General features: G+C 49.0%; 1 protein-coding gene across 1 annotated transcript in view; it reads left to right on the top strand.

The window, feature by feature from the left end:
- Nucleotides 1-14055, top strand: part of TCF7L1 (transcription factor 7 like 1) — a 151521-nt gene extending 137466 nt beyond the window's left edge. Inside the window, exons 3-10 of the mRNA XM_044918965.1 lie at nt 6996-7128; nt 8153-8255; nt 8489-8572; nt 9319-9450; nt 10114-10273; nt 10358-10465; nt 11238-11313; nt 12661-14055. Coding sequence (XP_044774900.1) covers nt 6996-7128; nt 8153-8255; nt 8489-8572; nt 9319-9450; nt 10114-10273; nt 10358-10465; nt 11238-11313; nt 12661-13094 — 1230 coding nt within the window. The 3' untranslated portion in view covers nt 13095-14055. The remainder of the gene's footprint in view (nt 1-6995; nt 7129-8152; nt 8256-8488; nt 8573-9318; nt 9451-10113; nt 10274-10357; nt 10466-11237; nt 11314-12660) is intronic.
- Nucleotides 14056-16047: the final 1992 nt, after the last annotated feature.

The raw sequence follows: 16047 nt of genomic DNA, 5'->3' as shown, positions 1-16047 counted from the left end.
ATTGATGACCCTCACAGAAAAGATGGCAATGGATAGAGAGGCACTAAAAAAACCAATCGACAAATAGTGTTCTTGACAAAGAGACCAAGCCAACGAAAACGATAAAAGGCAATAAATAGAAGTGAAACTGGGCTTTAAAAACAGACACTTGAATTTATAGATTGGAAGAGTTCACCTGAATTCTAGAAAGGAAATGAAAATTGGCATTCACCTATGGCATCCCGACAACGATTTGAATTGTGAGAGTTTAAGCATTTTTTCCTACAAGCATTTATGCAGGAAAAAAAAGGGCCAGTGTCAAAGAAACAGAAGTAAAGGTAACATCAGGGTTTTCTTTTGCCATTTGCGATGCCGGCAAATACTGGGACAGGGAGAGTTTTGATAAGGAGAGATTTATCCCAAGAATTTTATGTGCAACCCTATTTTCAAGGACCTCAAAAATATGGCCCTGCTTAGAAGGACCCAAAACACATTCCAGTTCCCTAAACATTCTCTCTCACTCATTGCCTGGCTTTGTCTTTACGTCTTCTGTGGCTTGCCACCTATGAGGAGCTCAGAAAGCATTTAATACGGTAGTAGAGACCCTCCTGTCCTCATTTTCTTCTCTGCTCCAGTCCACTGGCGTCCTTGTGGCTCCTCAGACATGCCAAGCATCTCACAGCCACCATGCTGCTATTCCTTCTGCCAAAATGCTCCTCCCCCACCTGTCCGCGGGCCCCGCCCCCCACTTCCTTCAGGTGTTTATTCAAAAGTCATTTTCTCCTCAAGGCTTTCCCTGTTCAACCCCTTGCCCCTGACTTAGTGTTTCTCCTTAGCGTTTCTCAATATCTAAGACATTATTTTTTAATTTTGCTTATTGTCCATCTCTCCAATTAGAACATAGGTACTATGAGAATCGGTATTTATGTCTAAATAGACGAGTCTCTAGAGCATTCGCAAGACCCGGAGCAGTACCTGGTGTATAATAGGTACAACAAAATAAACACCTGTTGCTCCCCACCCCGCCGTGGTGAGACAAGAAAGGAATTTATCTGGTTACTCCTATTGCTGTGATTAGTGTTTTCTGTAGGACCAGCTAGTTCAGCACTTCATCCATGCGATCAGAGGCCCAAGATTCTTTCCATCTCTGCTCGATCAGCCTCCAACCCTTTGGCTGCCCAACTCAGTGCCTGCTGTGTAGACAGTCTCCACAGACATTTATCCAATAAATAAAAGTGTGGGTTTCCATTTCTCTCAGCAGAGGAAAATTCTGTATAGGAAACATACATTCAGACTTCCTTTCTTTAATAAGATACAATGACAGAATGGTAAGGAGTGTATGTTTTGCCTTTCAAGTAGTATTTGTTAGAGTAGAGAGTGTATGTGTGTGTACATACAGAGAGAGAGAGAAATGAGGTCCCACCAACTTAAATTAGGTTCCTCTGTGGCCCTAGTTCTACTATATATAAATCTTTCAATCTTATTTTCTGTACTACCAACCGGCCATCTCCCTCTGGAATATTTTACTAATTTTAAGAAAGACATGGGGGTAATTTAGAGACAGATGGTCAGAAAATAGTGAGGAGTCCAGAGACTGTGGCCAATGAGGGAAACAAAGAGAAGACCTCAGAGAACAAGGTATTTCTCTTCCAACACTTGATGCGCTCTCATTAGGTAGAGGAAATATTTATTTAAGTGATATGCTGATGTATAGGGATAGGAAAGAATTGTGGAAGGAGCTTAAGGAAGGATCTCCTAGGACCTGCAGTGGGACATATACAAAGAAAATTGTTCTCTGTCCAAGCTTGAGCAATGAATTCAGTTGGTTATCTCTAAAAAGCTGTGCAGACACAGGATGTTCCACTGAGGGTAGGGGGTGGGAGTGAAAACACCGTCCCTTATGTCTTAATCTAAAATCATTAAGAAGAAGTTCATCTTTACTCTATGGATAATGTGAGGGGATCGACGGTAGGGATTTCACCTACTTGCTGGTTTTCAGCGTACTGCAGTTCACCTGAGCCCAGCTATGTGGATTTACACATTACTAACTTTTAACTAAAATAACCCATAAGGAAATATATAGGTAGCTTCAAAAGATTCCCGCAATATCCTTAAATTGAAAATATTACTGCTTAAGAGCACAAACCACCAGCCAGCAAACAAAACACGGCAGAACTGATACTTTTAGTTATATGACCAAAAAAATTTGGAGACCCCTCCCCCCACCCCCGGCCTAACTAATCATCTGTCACAGATAGAATCGGGGTAACACTGAACATTGCGGCCGGAGCCAGCAAGTCCTTGGAAACCCTCCTTCTTGGGCCATTGAATGTTCTCAGCAGATAGCCCTGCCTTGGGGGAAACAGGTCCCCTTCTGGCCCCCACAGAGAAGGTCGCCTCCAGCAGTAAACAGCAAATGGATGTAGGTAGAACAGATTTCTTAAATGTATAAAATCAGATACAGTCAGCAACCCAGAGGACTCTCAGTATCTTCCCTGGGCAGTCTGTTGGCGAGTCTGTGGCTGCTTGTGAGTGGTACCACAAAGTGAAGGCTCATCTTTGCCAGATCTACAAAACTTTATCCTTCTGATATCTGAAATCAGGATTGGGAAGAAAAGAGAATAGTGTGGGAACAGTAGGAGCCAGGAGGCTCTGTGGAGGCCCCCAGCAAGTTCCTGAGACAAACAGGAGAGGGATGGAGGAGAGGGGCCTTGTGGAGAGGTGGTTTCTCTGTCTATGTTGGAGCTGTGTGGTGCTAGCTTTACTTTGACCTTGAATTTAAGTCCTGAATGGTGGGAGACAAGGCATTGTTTCCTCGGGGACAAGGAATTTAAAGAAGGTTGGCTTGCACCAGCTCTAGAAACAGACTAAAATGTTCGAGAAGCACTTGAACTGGAAAAGGGTTGGGTCTGCGTGACTGCAGAAGGATTCAGGCCCGAGATGGCTCTGAGATGCTCTCCAGATAAATCTGGCCTCGGCTACAGTGCTGAGTGAACCCTGTGCCTCCGCCTGCGCACATTGTTTGTGCGGGGTTTTCCACTGAGAGGTGTAGACTGGTTCCCAGCATTCCTACCCTTGGCCTGAGTGTATGCTGTAGACATCCTGCTCCTGAGGGTAGCTGAGGAGAGAAAAGAACGGAAACTTTTACTGGAACGGTAGCCTCCAAGGAGAGCCTTCCCTGGGTCAGCTCCAAAGAGAGCAATTCTCGATTATCGGTGCCAGAGGCTGCCTCTTCCCAGACTGACTTAGGAAGAGTTTACCCTCCTTTCTCTTTCTGTGAACCCACCACCTCCCAGTCCATTTTCTAGACAATGATGCCACCTAATGGGAACGAAGAATAACTCACAGAGCATTTAAGTGAGGATACTTACACTTTTTAATGTAACTCACATTTCCCGGCCTTGTCTTTTGCTACCTATTCAGTGCTGTGCACCAGCTTCTGATGGGGCCAGACTCAACAGCACATGGGCAGTCAGGGTTTCATAATGCTAGAAAGTATGTTTAGATGGGTATACATACATACATTAAAGAATCACATTGTACACTTCAAATATATTACACTTTTATTTGTCAGTTATACCTCAGTAAAGCTAACAAACGGGGGTGCCTGGGTGGCTCAGTTGGTTGGGCGACTGCCTTCGGCTCAGGTCATGATCCTGGAGTCCCGGGATTGAGTCCCGCATCGGGCTCCCTGCTCGGCAGGGAGTCTGCTTCTCCCTCTGACCCTCCCCCCTCTCATGCTCTCTCTATCTCATTCTCTCTCTCAAATAAATAAAATCTTTAAAGAAATTTTAAAAAGCTGAAAACATTAATTTAATAAAAGATGGTTATAAATTATGTAAATCGATAAGTAAAAAACCAGATCTATAAAGAAGTAGAAATGAATGGAGATACACCAAAATGTGGGTTAGGCTAGTGTGATTATGTTTTCTTTTCTCTCTTTTTTTAAAGGTTTTATTTATTTATTTGAGAAAGAGAGGGAGAGCATGAGCAAGGGCAAGAACAGAGAGGGAGGGAGAGGGAGGGGGAAAGAGTCTCAAGCAGACTGCATGGAGGACGGAATCTGACGCCCAGCTCAATCCCACCACCGGGAGATCATGACCTGAGCCAAAACCAAGAGTCTATCGCTTAACTGACTGAGCCACCCAGGTGCCCCTGATTGTGTTTTCTAAATGCTGTATAATACAGTTTGTATTTCTTTCTTCTGTATTCACCATAAGTATCCTTTTTAATATAGACAGTAATTAAAGTTGGAAAATACAGAAATAGAAACAAGAAAAACAAAATTACCCATAGTTCCACCACTCAAACATAACCTACTGTTTACATTTTGGTGTGCTTCTGGTCTTTTTTTTTTTTTTTAGCAACTAGTCTTTTTTTTTTTAAACATAGAGTTTTATATATTTTTTAAAAATTGTAATCATTCTGGGGGCTCCTGGGTGACTCAGTTGGTTAAGCATCTGACTCTTGATTTCGGCTCAGGTCATGATCTCGGCTCAGGTCGTGATCTCAGGGTCATGAGTTCGAGCCCCACATCAGGCTCTGTGCTCAGCACAGTCTGTTTCTCCCTCTCGCTCTCCTCTCCCCACTCACACACACTCTCTCTCACACACAAATAAAAAAATCTTATTTTATTTTATTTTATTTATTTATTTGACAGAGAGAAACAGCGAGAGAGGGAACACAAGCAGGGGGAGTGGGAGAGGGAGAGGGAAAAGCAGGCTTCCTGCTGAGCAAGGAGCCCGAGGCGGGGCTCGATCCCAGATCCCAGGACCCTGGGACCATGACCTGAGCTGAAGGCAGACACTTAATGACTGAGCCACCCAGGCGCCCCCAAATAAATAAAATCTTTAAAAAAAAAATTGTAATCATTCTGTGTAATTCTTTTATCATTTATTATCACTTTAATAATAATTCTGTTGCTTTTATGATACTAAAAATCATCCTTTAGACAAAGCTGTTTCCAGGAAACCCAAATGCATCATTTAGATACATTAGGTTCCAAGAAATCTGACCTTAAAATAATTTCTATACTCTTATTTGCGCTATATGTTCATGTACATGGAGACACCTTCGAAAGCCAGCAAGGAAACAGGGGAAAAATAATTTTAGAGTTTGTAGGCAATGTCAAAGGAGCCCCCGGTGGTTGGGAGGTGATAGGAAGTTGTTCCAGTCGGGTCCCAAAGCGCCTGGTCATGTGCCGGCGCCACCTAGTGGTTACGGTTATGAACAGTCTGAATTCTCTGCCTCCCATCTGCGGGTCTGGGAGCTGGCATCCTGGTTGGGGACCTTGCTCCAGTACCCTGCCTCTTGTCTCTGCTTAACCGACTGGAAGTAGAGCAAGAATACTGTCAGCACAGATACATAAACGTACAGATTGGAGTTTGCGTTATGAACACCAAATGGGCACCATGAGAAAGGAAAAAAGGGTTCCCAGAATCTATGAAATGAAAAATTCAAATGGGAAGACAGCAGTTTGGAATTCTAGCCCTTGGGCTGCCTGCAAATCATTATCCATCTTGCAGATCTCTTTTTAGAGCAAATCTCTTCTCCACTTGTAACTCATTTACCTTATTATGCAAAAAAAAAAAATGTATGTCAGTTCTTTCTCTCTGACAGATATGTTTTGATTGGGCTCTTGGGGACGCAGGTATTACCAGAGAAAACCCTCTGGTTTGTTAGAGCCACAAAGGGCCGGTATGAATCCAATTCTGCCATTTATTAGCTCTGTGTTCTGAGCTAAGCCACTTAATCCTTCGGAGCTCAGTTTTCTCATCCCGCAAATGGGGATAATCATAGCTAATGTGCTAAGTTATAATAAGGAGCAGATGTATTGCCTAGTGCTGTGCTTATAGTGGGGTGCTCAATACATTGTAGCTCTTTTGGGGCGCCTGGGTGGCTCAGCCAGTTAAGCATCTGCCTTCAGCTCAGGTCATGATCCCAGGGGCCTGGTATCAAATCCTCGTCAGGCTCCCTGCTCGCCCAGGAGTCGGCTTCTGCCCCTCCCCCCTGCCTGTGCACTAGCTCTCTCTCTCTCAAATACATAAAATCCTTTTTAAAAATTGTAGTTGTTGGGCACCTGGGTGGCTCAGTTGTTAAGCGTCTGCCTTCGGCTCAGGTCATGATCCCAGGGTCCTGGGATCGAGTCCCACATCGGGCTCCCTGCTCGGCAGGAAGCCTGCTTCTCCCTCTCCCACTCCCCCTGCTTGTATTCCTGCTCTCACTATCTCTCTCTCTGTCAAATAAATAAATAAAAATCTTTAAAATAAATAAATAAAAATAAAAATTGTAGTTGTTTTTATAAGAAAACTCCTTATTGTTAAGTCAGATGAGATTAAAACAATTTAATCCAGTTCACCAATTATAGGACACACAGGTTTTTCCCATTTTCATATCTGAAATCAGGGTGCGTCAATGGCATGCCAGTGTTTTTCTTCTTCTTAATAGTTCTATAGAATAATGGTACTTCTTACATTCGCTGGTGTTTTAAAGGAAGAATGGTAATTAGGTAGCAGTGTTTGAAGTGCTACAGAGAGACCTGTTTTAAGTGCTCTTGGATTGTGTCTGAAAAGCCTGAACATGACAGCTGGTTCCATGAGGTCTGATGAGGACAGTTCCCCACTGGTCTGTTCCCAGTCTCAGACTTGAACTTGTGAGCTACTATTTCTATGAAATCTATTTGGAAAGGGTGTGTTGAACCTTTTAAACCTCACTGAGGTTACACAGAGCACAGCTGATAATTCAATAGCCTGGAGCATTTAGCACCGCACAGCATACATGAGGTGAATGTATGTTGTTTTGAAGAGGGGATTTTGGAGGGTGGGTGTAATCCCTCCTCTAATTCTGTTGGTTCTTTCCCTGATGTGTAGACTGCTCCTTTCTCTCCAGGGCTGTCTGAGGGCTGGATGAGCTGTTGTGTGGAAAATACCTGGCACGTATTGAACACAGTATATAACAGCAGGTTGGACTCTGTCTTCTTGGCAACTGTGCCTAGTCTTTTTCTCTCTGTCTTTCAGTCTAATAAAGTTCCTGTTGTTCAGCCCCCGCATCACATGCACCCGTTGACGCCCCTCATCACCTACAGCAACGACCACTTCTCCCCTGGCTCCCCTCCCACGCACCTCTCCCCAGAGATCGATCCAAAGACAGGTGAGTCATCCAACGCTCAGGCTGGCCCCCATGCAGAGCTCCAGTGGGCCAGGCTTGTCTTCTCGGGGAACATCACGGCCCTGGAATCAGGCAGCCCTGGCTTCAGGTCATGTCTCCAACTCCCAAGAGCCCATTACCTTGCCCACCAACGTTAGCCTTTTCATATTTTTCATCTGTGTTTCCTGTGTCCCTTTCATATCGTAGAGGCATTGTGAGGATAAAAGGAAATTATATGAGGCAATGCACAGGGCCTGGCTCCACAGTGGAGAATCTCTTAATACTTTGGGGGTGGACTGAGCTGGATGTGGCGGGAAATCTTCTGCATTGACCTTGAAGTCTAGCCCAGCTGTGGGCTGTGTCTCTGTGCCTCCCTTAACCAAGACCTTTGCCTTATACTGAACATTTTCAAAAGTAACCAGTCTGACCCGTCTTCTAAGTATAGCTGTAAAGCACTAAGGTTGAGCTGGCTTTTATTTATTTTTTTTAACTTGTTCACCAGAGCTGTCCATCCCAGGGAGACATAGCCTCATCAAATTCCCAGAGTGGTCATGGCTCAAAGCATTTTTGGAGCCCCTGTTTAAAGAGAAATCACAGTTACTGTAAGTTACAGATAATGAGGAGGACAAATGTGGCATAGAAATGCAAAGTTTACTTCTCCATGAATGGGGTAGGTTTTGAAGAGGAGGAGGAGTTAGCAGATGACTCTGGGGGATATCTTGGGTCTCTCAGTCCAGGATTTCGAGGCCCTTTCTTGGATGACTCCTGTATAAGCAGCTGGAAATTACTCCTAATGACAGAGGTGGGATCCAGGTAGCCAGAGAGAAGCCGTGTTAGTCCTGCCTTCCCTGAAAATGTCCTTGACCCCAGCAGAGCTGGGGAGGTGACAGGGCCAGGGTACTGAAAGAAAGGCCTTCCAAGCTCCAGCACGCCTGGGGACATAGGGCAAGGGACTTCCGGTTTGGTGTTAGTTCCAGGTGCTGTGGTAGGGCCAAGGAACAGACTGACACGTGTCTCTTTGAAGCAGGAATCCCCCGGCCCCCTCACCCATCCGAGCTGTCTCCATATTACCCACTGTCTCCTGGAGCTGTTGGACAAATCCCCCATCCCCTCGGCTGGCTCGTCCCACAGTAAGGAAACTCACCGCCTTCCTTCCTTATGCCGAGCTCTGCCTCCTGTACCTGCAGCAGCACCCCCACCCCCCACAGTGGGGTCCTCTCCCCAAAGCCCATGGCTCTTACTCGTACTTCCTCCTTCCTGCCCTTTATCATGCTTTCTTCCCAGCCCGCTCTCCTTCCCTGTCCTGAACAGTTCCACCATAGCCAGTGTGCTGACCAGATGTCCTTGCTCCTGGCCCTTCTAGGCAAGGACAGCCCATGTACTCCCTCCCTCCTGGTGGTTTCCGGCACCCCTACCCTGCCCTCGCCATGAACGCCTCAATGTCCAGGTGAGTCCCGGGACTGGGTCTGGGAGCATGACGTGGCCTTGTAGAGAATGGCCCTCTACGAGTGTCCTTGCCATTTCTGACCATTCAAAACGCTTTCTCTGGCCCTAAACTAGGAGGCATGGGCTCACCTTTCCTCCCCACCCCTCTTTGCTAAGGGACCTCCTCGTGCCCCGTGGTCGGAGTGGAGACCACAGACTCGGCCTCACTCCTTCCCCACCTCTCTCAGGGAAGAATTTCAAGGCCCTAGCCCTTAGCCTCCCACCACGTCCCCCCCACGTGCTAGGCTTTGTGGCACTGAAGCCAGAGGCTGGGAGAAGATGACTTTTTCCTGAAACGATGTCAGGAGAGGGAACAGTAAAGGGGGCTTCTGTCTCAGGGGCCAGATCTACGTGACAGTGGCACCTCTGGTGACAAAGGAGGTGCAAGCCCCAGCATACGCCCTTATTTCCCCATTGTGCCCCCTGGCCTCTGGCCTGCTCCACCTTCTTTTGCGTTCGGTTTTCATCCTACCCGCTTCCAGCATCAGATAGAGGAGGCCTGCGCATTTGTGCGGGAAGGGAGGTTTGTCGGGTGCTCGCGGGCCCGTGAACGCGCTCCCAGTCCTCAGAGGCTGCCTTGGCAGAGGTGTTTGCCCAGCTCTGCCGCCAGAGCAGGCGGCCACCACGTCCTCTGCCGGGTGACAGGCATTCAGCCCGAACCCCTGTGTCGTCCCTTGTTTCCCACATGGTACACAGCCTGGTTTCCAGCCGGTTCTCTCCTCACATGGTGGCTCCGGCCCACCCTGGTCTGCCCACCTCAGGGATCCCCCACCCCGCCATCGTCCCCCCCATCGTCAAGCAGGAGCCGGCGCCCCCCAGCCTCAGCCCTGCCGTGAGCGCGTGAGTATCAGGCGGCCGGGGTGCGGGGCGGCCAGTGTCTGAGCAGCAAACGCCGTGTACTTGGCCCCCCCGGGGGCCTTTAGCAGGCGGCCAGCAGCCTCCCTCCGCAGCATCCTCCTCTCTCCTGGGGATTGCTCCCACGCTCGCTGAGAGCCCCCTTTGCGCACAGTTAGGGGAGTTTGACGGGATTTGGGGGCCGAAAGAGAACCCGGGAGCGCTTTTGGCTTCCTTCCCCCTCCCCCACACAGGGGAAAATGTGAGCCCTGAAGGGAGGAATTTCGCCAGGTCACACTGTCACCAAGGCCAGGGCTTTGTCCGCTGAGCCATACAGCCAGCGGGGAAAGCCCAAGTCAGCGCCCCCTGGCCCAGGAGACCCCCTCTTGCTTCTGCCCCCTCCCTGTCACCTGTGGCCGGCGCCCCTCCCCACCACCTCTGCTCCTTCCTCAGGGAACTAGCCCCTCACAGGACACGCCTGAGGCCATCCCGCGGCTGGGAGCCGCTCGTGGGGGTGCTCAGGTGCTGCGAGCAGCCTGACCGGCCGAGCGCCCGAGCAGCTCCTGGCCGGTCGCCGGGGGCAGGCGGCCCTTGGCCTCAGCGAGGGGCGGGGGTCGCGGCCCGGGTGGCCACCGATGCGCGCTAACCGCCAGCTTTGTGCCTTCCCAGGAAATCACCCGTCACGGTGAAAAAGGAGGAAGAAAAGAAACCCCACGTGAAGAAGCCTCTGAACGCCTTCATGTTGTATATGAAGGAGATGAGGGCCAAGGTGGTGGCTGAGTGCACCCTGAAGGAAAGCGCGGCCATTAACCAAATCCTGGGAAGGAAGGTAAGGCCCGCTCTCGGCCTGGGCCGCGGGGGCGGCGTCCCCTGCACTCCTCGCTCCCTGTCACCTCTGACCCTCTCTCCGCAGTGGCACAACCTGTCCCGAGAAGAACAGGCCAAGTACTACGAACTGGCCCGGAAGGAGCGGCAGCTTCACTCGCAGCTCTACCCGACCTGGTCAGCCCGGGACAACTACGTAAGTGGCGCAGCGGGCCCGGAGAGCAGCCCCAGGGAGCAGGAGGCGGCCCCACTTCCGAGGCCTCTTAGGGCCCGGGAGGAGGCTGTCTTTCTCCTTCCGTTCTCAGGAGATCAGCAAGGACGTGGCTTTGGCGTCCTAAGGACCGACGTGAATTTGTACCCCTCTCATTTGAAGTGGACTCAGCCCTTGATTCCATAATTCAGGACGCCGCGCGAGCTGTGTCCGGGCTCTGGTTGGGGGGGGCGGGTGTTGCAGGCCCAAGGGCTCCGAACCTGGGGCTCAGAGAGCGATGTGGGAGCCCCGGCTGGCATTGCTAATAACTCCTCAAAACTAGACAGGTTTTTGTATATCTGTTCTCATTTGCTTTTTATTTCTGGTAAGGGGCTTCAGAGCTGTCTTAGATTTTCGGTGGGGCCTGAGTCCCCTCAGAAAAGATCAAGAACCACACTGTTCCAGGGCGGGAAATGGAAAAATAAGCCCGCGGGCACTGAAGGGATGAGGCCTTCCAAGAAGGCCAGGACCCCAGGTTGGAGGGAAGAATCGAGTGGGGACGGGAGGGCACCTTCCAGCAAGGCTCATTCTGCCTCCTCAGAGGCTTCCGTGGGTGCGTGACCTGAGCAGCTCCCCTCCGCCGCCGGCTCCCTCCCCCAGGGAGGGGCAGGGGCAGTATGGGCCATATCCTGTCCTCCCCCACTTCGTGTCTGGGAGTCCCCCCGAAAAGCCAGTTATTCTGCCCCTTGGTTACCCTTTCTGTGGCCATAATTTTCAGGGTAAGAAAAAGAAGAGGAAGAGAGAAAAACAGCTGTCACAGACACAGTCCCAGCAGCAAGTCCAAGAGGCAGAGGGTGAGTGAGTCCTTAGGAGGGCACCGGCTCTTCTAACTGCCATCACGGTGGCACCTGTCGTGCATCGTTCCGGGGTCTCTGTAGGGTTCAGCGACAGCGCTGTTTGATCGTAGCTACCATTCTCAGGGCCTCTGCCTCATGGGAGCCTCTTGCATACTCGGGTGGGTGTTATTATCGCCCCCTTTTATTTATTTATTTATTTATTTAAAGTTTTTTAAAATTTATTTGACAGAGAGAGACACAGTGAGAGAGGGAACACAAGCAGGGGGAGTGGGAGAGGGAGAAGCAGGCTTCCCGCTGAGCAGGGAGCCCGATGCGGGGCTCGATCCCAGGACCCTGGGATCATGACCTGAGCCGAAGGCAGCCGCTTAACCGACTGAGCCACCCAGGGGCCCCTATCACCCCCTTTTAGAGATGATGAATAAAGAGGCTTAGAGAGGGTGGACCTTCCCAGTCACTCTGCTTGTTAAATGGCAGAGGCAGGATTTGATGCCACCACTTTCCCACGTCAAAATGTAGGCACTTTTCAATTCATTTGAGTTGCATCTTATTTGAGGGTTCTAAAAATCGATGTACCGGGCAAAAATGAATGGTATCTGCAATTATCTTTGAAATTCCTTCAGGAGCGGGGCACGTGAGAGATGGACATGCCACCTATTCGTGAACCAAATAGAAGCAGGTGTTCCTCCAAGGTTGGGTTGGTTGAACACCCAAGGAAATACTTTGCTTGGTTTCGGGGTCACTTTGTGCCAAAATTATGTACTGCGTCTTTTCACACCGGAATCTCACCTAGCATGGTGACCTCTCATCTCGTGCTCACTCTGGACATTACAGAACTGCTGGTACCAGCTAAAGTGCTTTTAATCTCTTTTCTCTCTCTCCCTCTCTCTCCCTCTCTCTCCCTCTCTCTCCCTCTCTCTCCCTCTCCGTCATCGATGTGATTTGTATATTTATTTACGTAGGCGTACACATAAGTGAAGGATGTACGTGCTGCACGGTCCCTTGTATACCTCCCCGCTCCGCAGGTGCTGTGCTATCTCCCATAGCACCATAAGCCAGAGATTTTAAAGCAAATCGAATGGAGATCCGTCTCCAAAAGGCTGAGATTTAGGCAGGGAAGGGGATGATGTGACAGCCTGAGTTCTTTTCCCTCCTATCAGATACCGAATAGGTCTTTGGCATTTTGGCATTGCCCCTTCTCAATGCTCTAGGTGTCCCCCAGTGCGGCTTCCTCATCTTGAAAGCCTGGATTTCGTGCCCCTGCCCTTCCCTCCCGGTAGGCGTTCTTGTGTTCCGCCTCACTCCCAGTACTAGCTGCTCAGTCTTTCTTGTGTTTTGTCCCCATAGGTGCTCTGGCCTCCAAAAGCAAGAAGCCATGTGTTCAGTACCTGCCCCCTGAGAAGTCCTGTGACAGCCCTGCCTCTTCCCACGGCAGCATGCTGGATTCCCCGGCCACCCCCTCCGCAGCCTTGGCGTCCCCAGCTGCCCCCGCGGCGACGCACTCGGAGCAAGCCCAGCCCCTCTCCCTCACCACCAAGCCGGAGAGCCGGGCCCAGCTGGCTTTACACTCGGCTGCCTTCCTGTCAGCCAAGGCGACAGCCACTTCCTCCGGCCAGATGGGCAGCCAGCCCCCGCTCCTCTCCCGGCCGCTCCCCCTCGGGTCCCTGCCCACAGCTCTGCTGACTTCTCCCCCCTCCTTCCCGGCCACGCTCCATGCCCACCAGGCCCTCCCAGTCCTCCAGGCCCAGCCTCTTTCCTTGGTCACCAAGTCTGCCCACTGAGCTGCCCCCTGACCTATGCAGGCTGTCAAGTGACTCGTTGAGTAGTAATGATTCAGAAGAAAAAAGAAAAAAAAAAAGGAAACTTTATTGGTCAATATTTGACCACTCTGGACTGTTCTGTAAAGTGACTGGTAGCAACAGCACTTTACGTTTTGTAGATGTAACCAGTAGCTGATCTTAAGGCTTTTTTAAAAAACAAAACAAAACAACAAAAAAAAAATCTTTAAAAGAAAGAGAACTGAAAAGTAGTGTGTTATTCTTTTTCCTGTACGTGCAGTGGTGGATGGACCTGGGCAGAAGACCCCTTCCTCTCTACCTCTTTCCCTTTCTGCCCTGCTCCCCCTTCTCAGCGCTCCCACGTGCCCCCCTCCCCTTCCTGGTCCACATGTCGGCCATGGCTGGACTTCTAGCCTGTTACCTCTTCCTCTAGATCCCATTCCTGGACATTCCCTTTGACCTCACCAAGTTTTTCTCCTTCGCTCAACTGCCTTCATCTTCGTCCTCTGCCCAGTGTAAGACTGTCATCACATGAGAAGCCACCTTTGCCTGATTTGTCTTCACCAGCGTCCCCTTTCCCTCAGTGGGCCCTCACACAACAGCCTCCAGCTCTGGGTGGGCAAAGAGGTCCTCTGAAATGGTTCTTTACCACATTGAAAGGGATTCAAGGTGCCCGCCACTTTCTCGGTGAAGAAGTCTCTGTGCCACCCCCTCACCAGTCAAGACCTCCCCTCACTGTCCCAGAGTGGCAGATGGGACCCGGCCCCAAGGCCTGGCTCTTGTCCCCTGGGTCAGTGCTAGCACAATCTGCCAAAGGTCTAAACGCCCTCCTCCCTCCCCCTATCACCTCACATGCTTCTTCTGTGTGTATTTCTTTTTGTTTTTATGGGGTTTTTTGGAGCAATTTAAACTTCCAGTTGTTTATTTTCACAAAAGAAAATAAAATTGCAGTTGCAAGACCTTTTCTGAGTATTTCGATCCTTTTGTTGAATCAAGCCCCCATCTTCATAGCAAGCCCTGTGCTAGATTTTTGCAGGGGGTTGGAGAGGAGAATACGAAAACATGCCTGACAAAAATTCAACCCAACTTCCAGCCTCAAATGTACAGAGACCCGTCAATATCGATAACTGAGATCCAAAGAGAGTAATCTTTATTTTTCTTTGTTTTCTTATAATTGCCAAGATGTAAGGGGCATCCTTTGGTTGTTTTGCATGGTACCTAGCATGGCAGTTTCTTTTATAACAGCCTTACTGAGCTATAATTCACATAACATGCAATTTACCCATTTAAAGTGTACAATTCAGTAGGTTTCCGTATGTTCAAGTTGTGTATCCAGAATCACAGTCAATTTTAGAACATTTTCATCACCTTGAAAAGGAACCCCAGACCCTTTAGAAGTCACCCCCATTTCTTGCCTTCACACCCTGCAGTCCCAGGCAACAACTAATCTATTTTCTGTCTCTGGATTTGTCTATCCTGGACACGTCATTTAAATGGAATCATATAGGGGATGCCTGGCTGACTCAGTCGGAAGAGCATGCAATTCCTGACCTCTGGGTGGTGAGTTCAAGCCCCACATTGGGTGTAGAGATGACTTAAATAAATAAAACTTTAAAAAAAATAATAAATGGGATGATACAACATATGGTATTTGTGTGTGTGCATGGGTGTGTTGGGTTTTTTTTGCTTTTAGTAGGCGCCCCGCCCAACGTGGGGCTTGAACTCATGACCCTGCGATCAGGGTCATAGGCTTTACTGACTGAGCCAGGCAGGTGCCCCATATATGGTCCTTTCTCACTGACTTCTGTCAACCTACTATTTTCAAGGTTCATCCACGCTATAGCATATATCAGTACTTCATTCCCTTTTTTATTTTTTACTTATTTATTTTTAGGGGGGAGATGGGGGGTGGGTGGGGGTGGGTGCAGAGGGAGAGGGAGAGAGAATCTTTTTTTTTTTTTTAAAGATTTTATTCACTTGAGACACAGAGATACAGAGAGAGCATGAGCAGGGGGAGAGGGAGAAGCAGGCTCCCCGCTGAGCCAGGAGCCTGATGTGGGGCTCCATCCCAGGACCCTGGGATCATGACCTGACCCGAAGGCAGATGCTCAACCATCTGAGCCACCCAGGTGCCCCAGTGGGAGAATCTTCAGCAGGCTCCACACCTAGGGCAGAGCCCCACATGGGGCTCCATCTCACAACCCTGAGATCATGACCTGAGCCAAAAACAAGGGTTGGACGCCTAACCCACTGAGCCAACCCAGGTGCCCCTCCTTTATTTTTTGATGGTAAAATATATGTGACATAAATTTGCCATTTTAACTATTTGTAAATGTACAAGTCACTGGCACTCATTCCATTCACAATGTTGTATCACCACCACCACTATTTCCAAAACTTTTCATCCCCTTGAACAGAATCTATATGACCACTGAGCCATTACCCCTCCCCCCAGCCCCACTCCCCCCAGCCCCTGGTGACCTCATCCACTTGCTCATTCCATGAATTTGCCTATTCCAAGTAGTCCGTGTAAGTGGAATCCTAAACTATCTGCCCTTTTGTGCCTGCCTTAGCCCACGGTTCTCCAGCATTGTCCGCATTCTAGCATGGATTAGCATTTCATTCCTCTTTTTTTTTTAAGACTTGGTAAAATACTTCTGTCTTCGCTTGCCATTTTTACGAGTACTTGCCAGGTTTTTTTTACCCCACTCAAACATAGCTTTTTTTTATTGTGGTAAAATGTATGTATAATATAAAATTCACCATTTTAACTATTTTTAAATGGACAACCTAGTGGTATTAAGTACATTCACAACATCATGCAACCATAACCACTGTCAATTTCCAGAATGCTTTCATCATCCCAAACACAAACTACCTGTTAAACATTAACTCCCCAACTCCCCCTTCCCGGAAGACTTAGGAACCTCTAATCTACTTTCTATTTATGAATTTG

Source organism: Neomonachus schauinslandi, chromosome 10, assembly GCF_002201575.2.
Source record: "Neomonachus schauinslandi chromosome 10, ASM220157v2, whole genome shotgun sequence".
In the NCBI taxonomy this organism is placed as follows: domain Eukaryota; kingdom Metazoa; phylum Chordata; class Mammalia; order Carnivora; family Phocidae; genus Neomonachus; species Neomonachus schauinslandi.
This window is presented reverse-complemented; position numbering and strand designations above follow the sequence as displayed.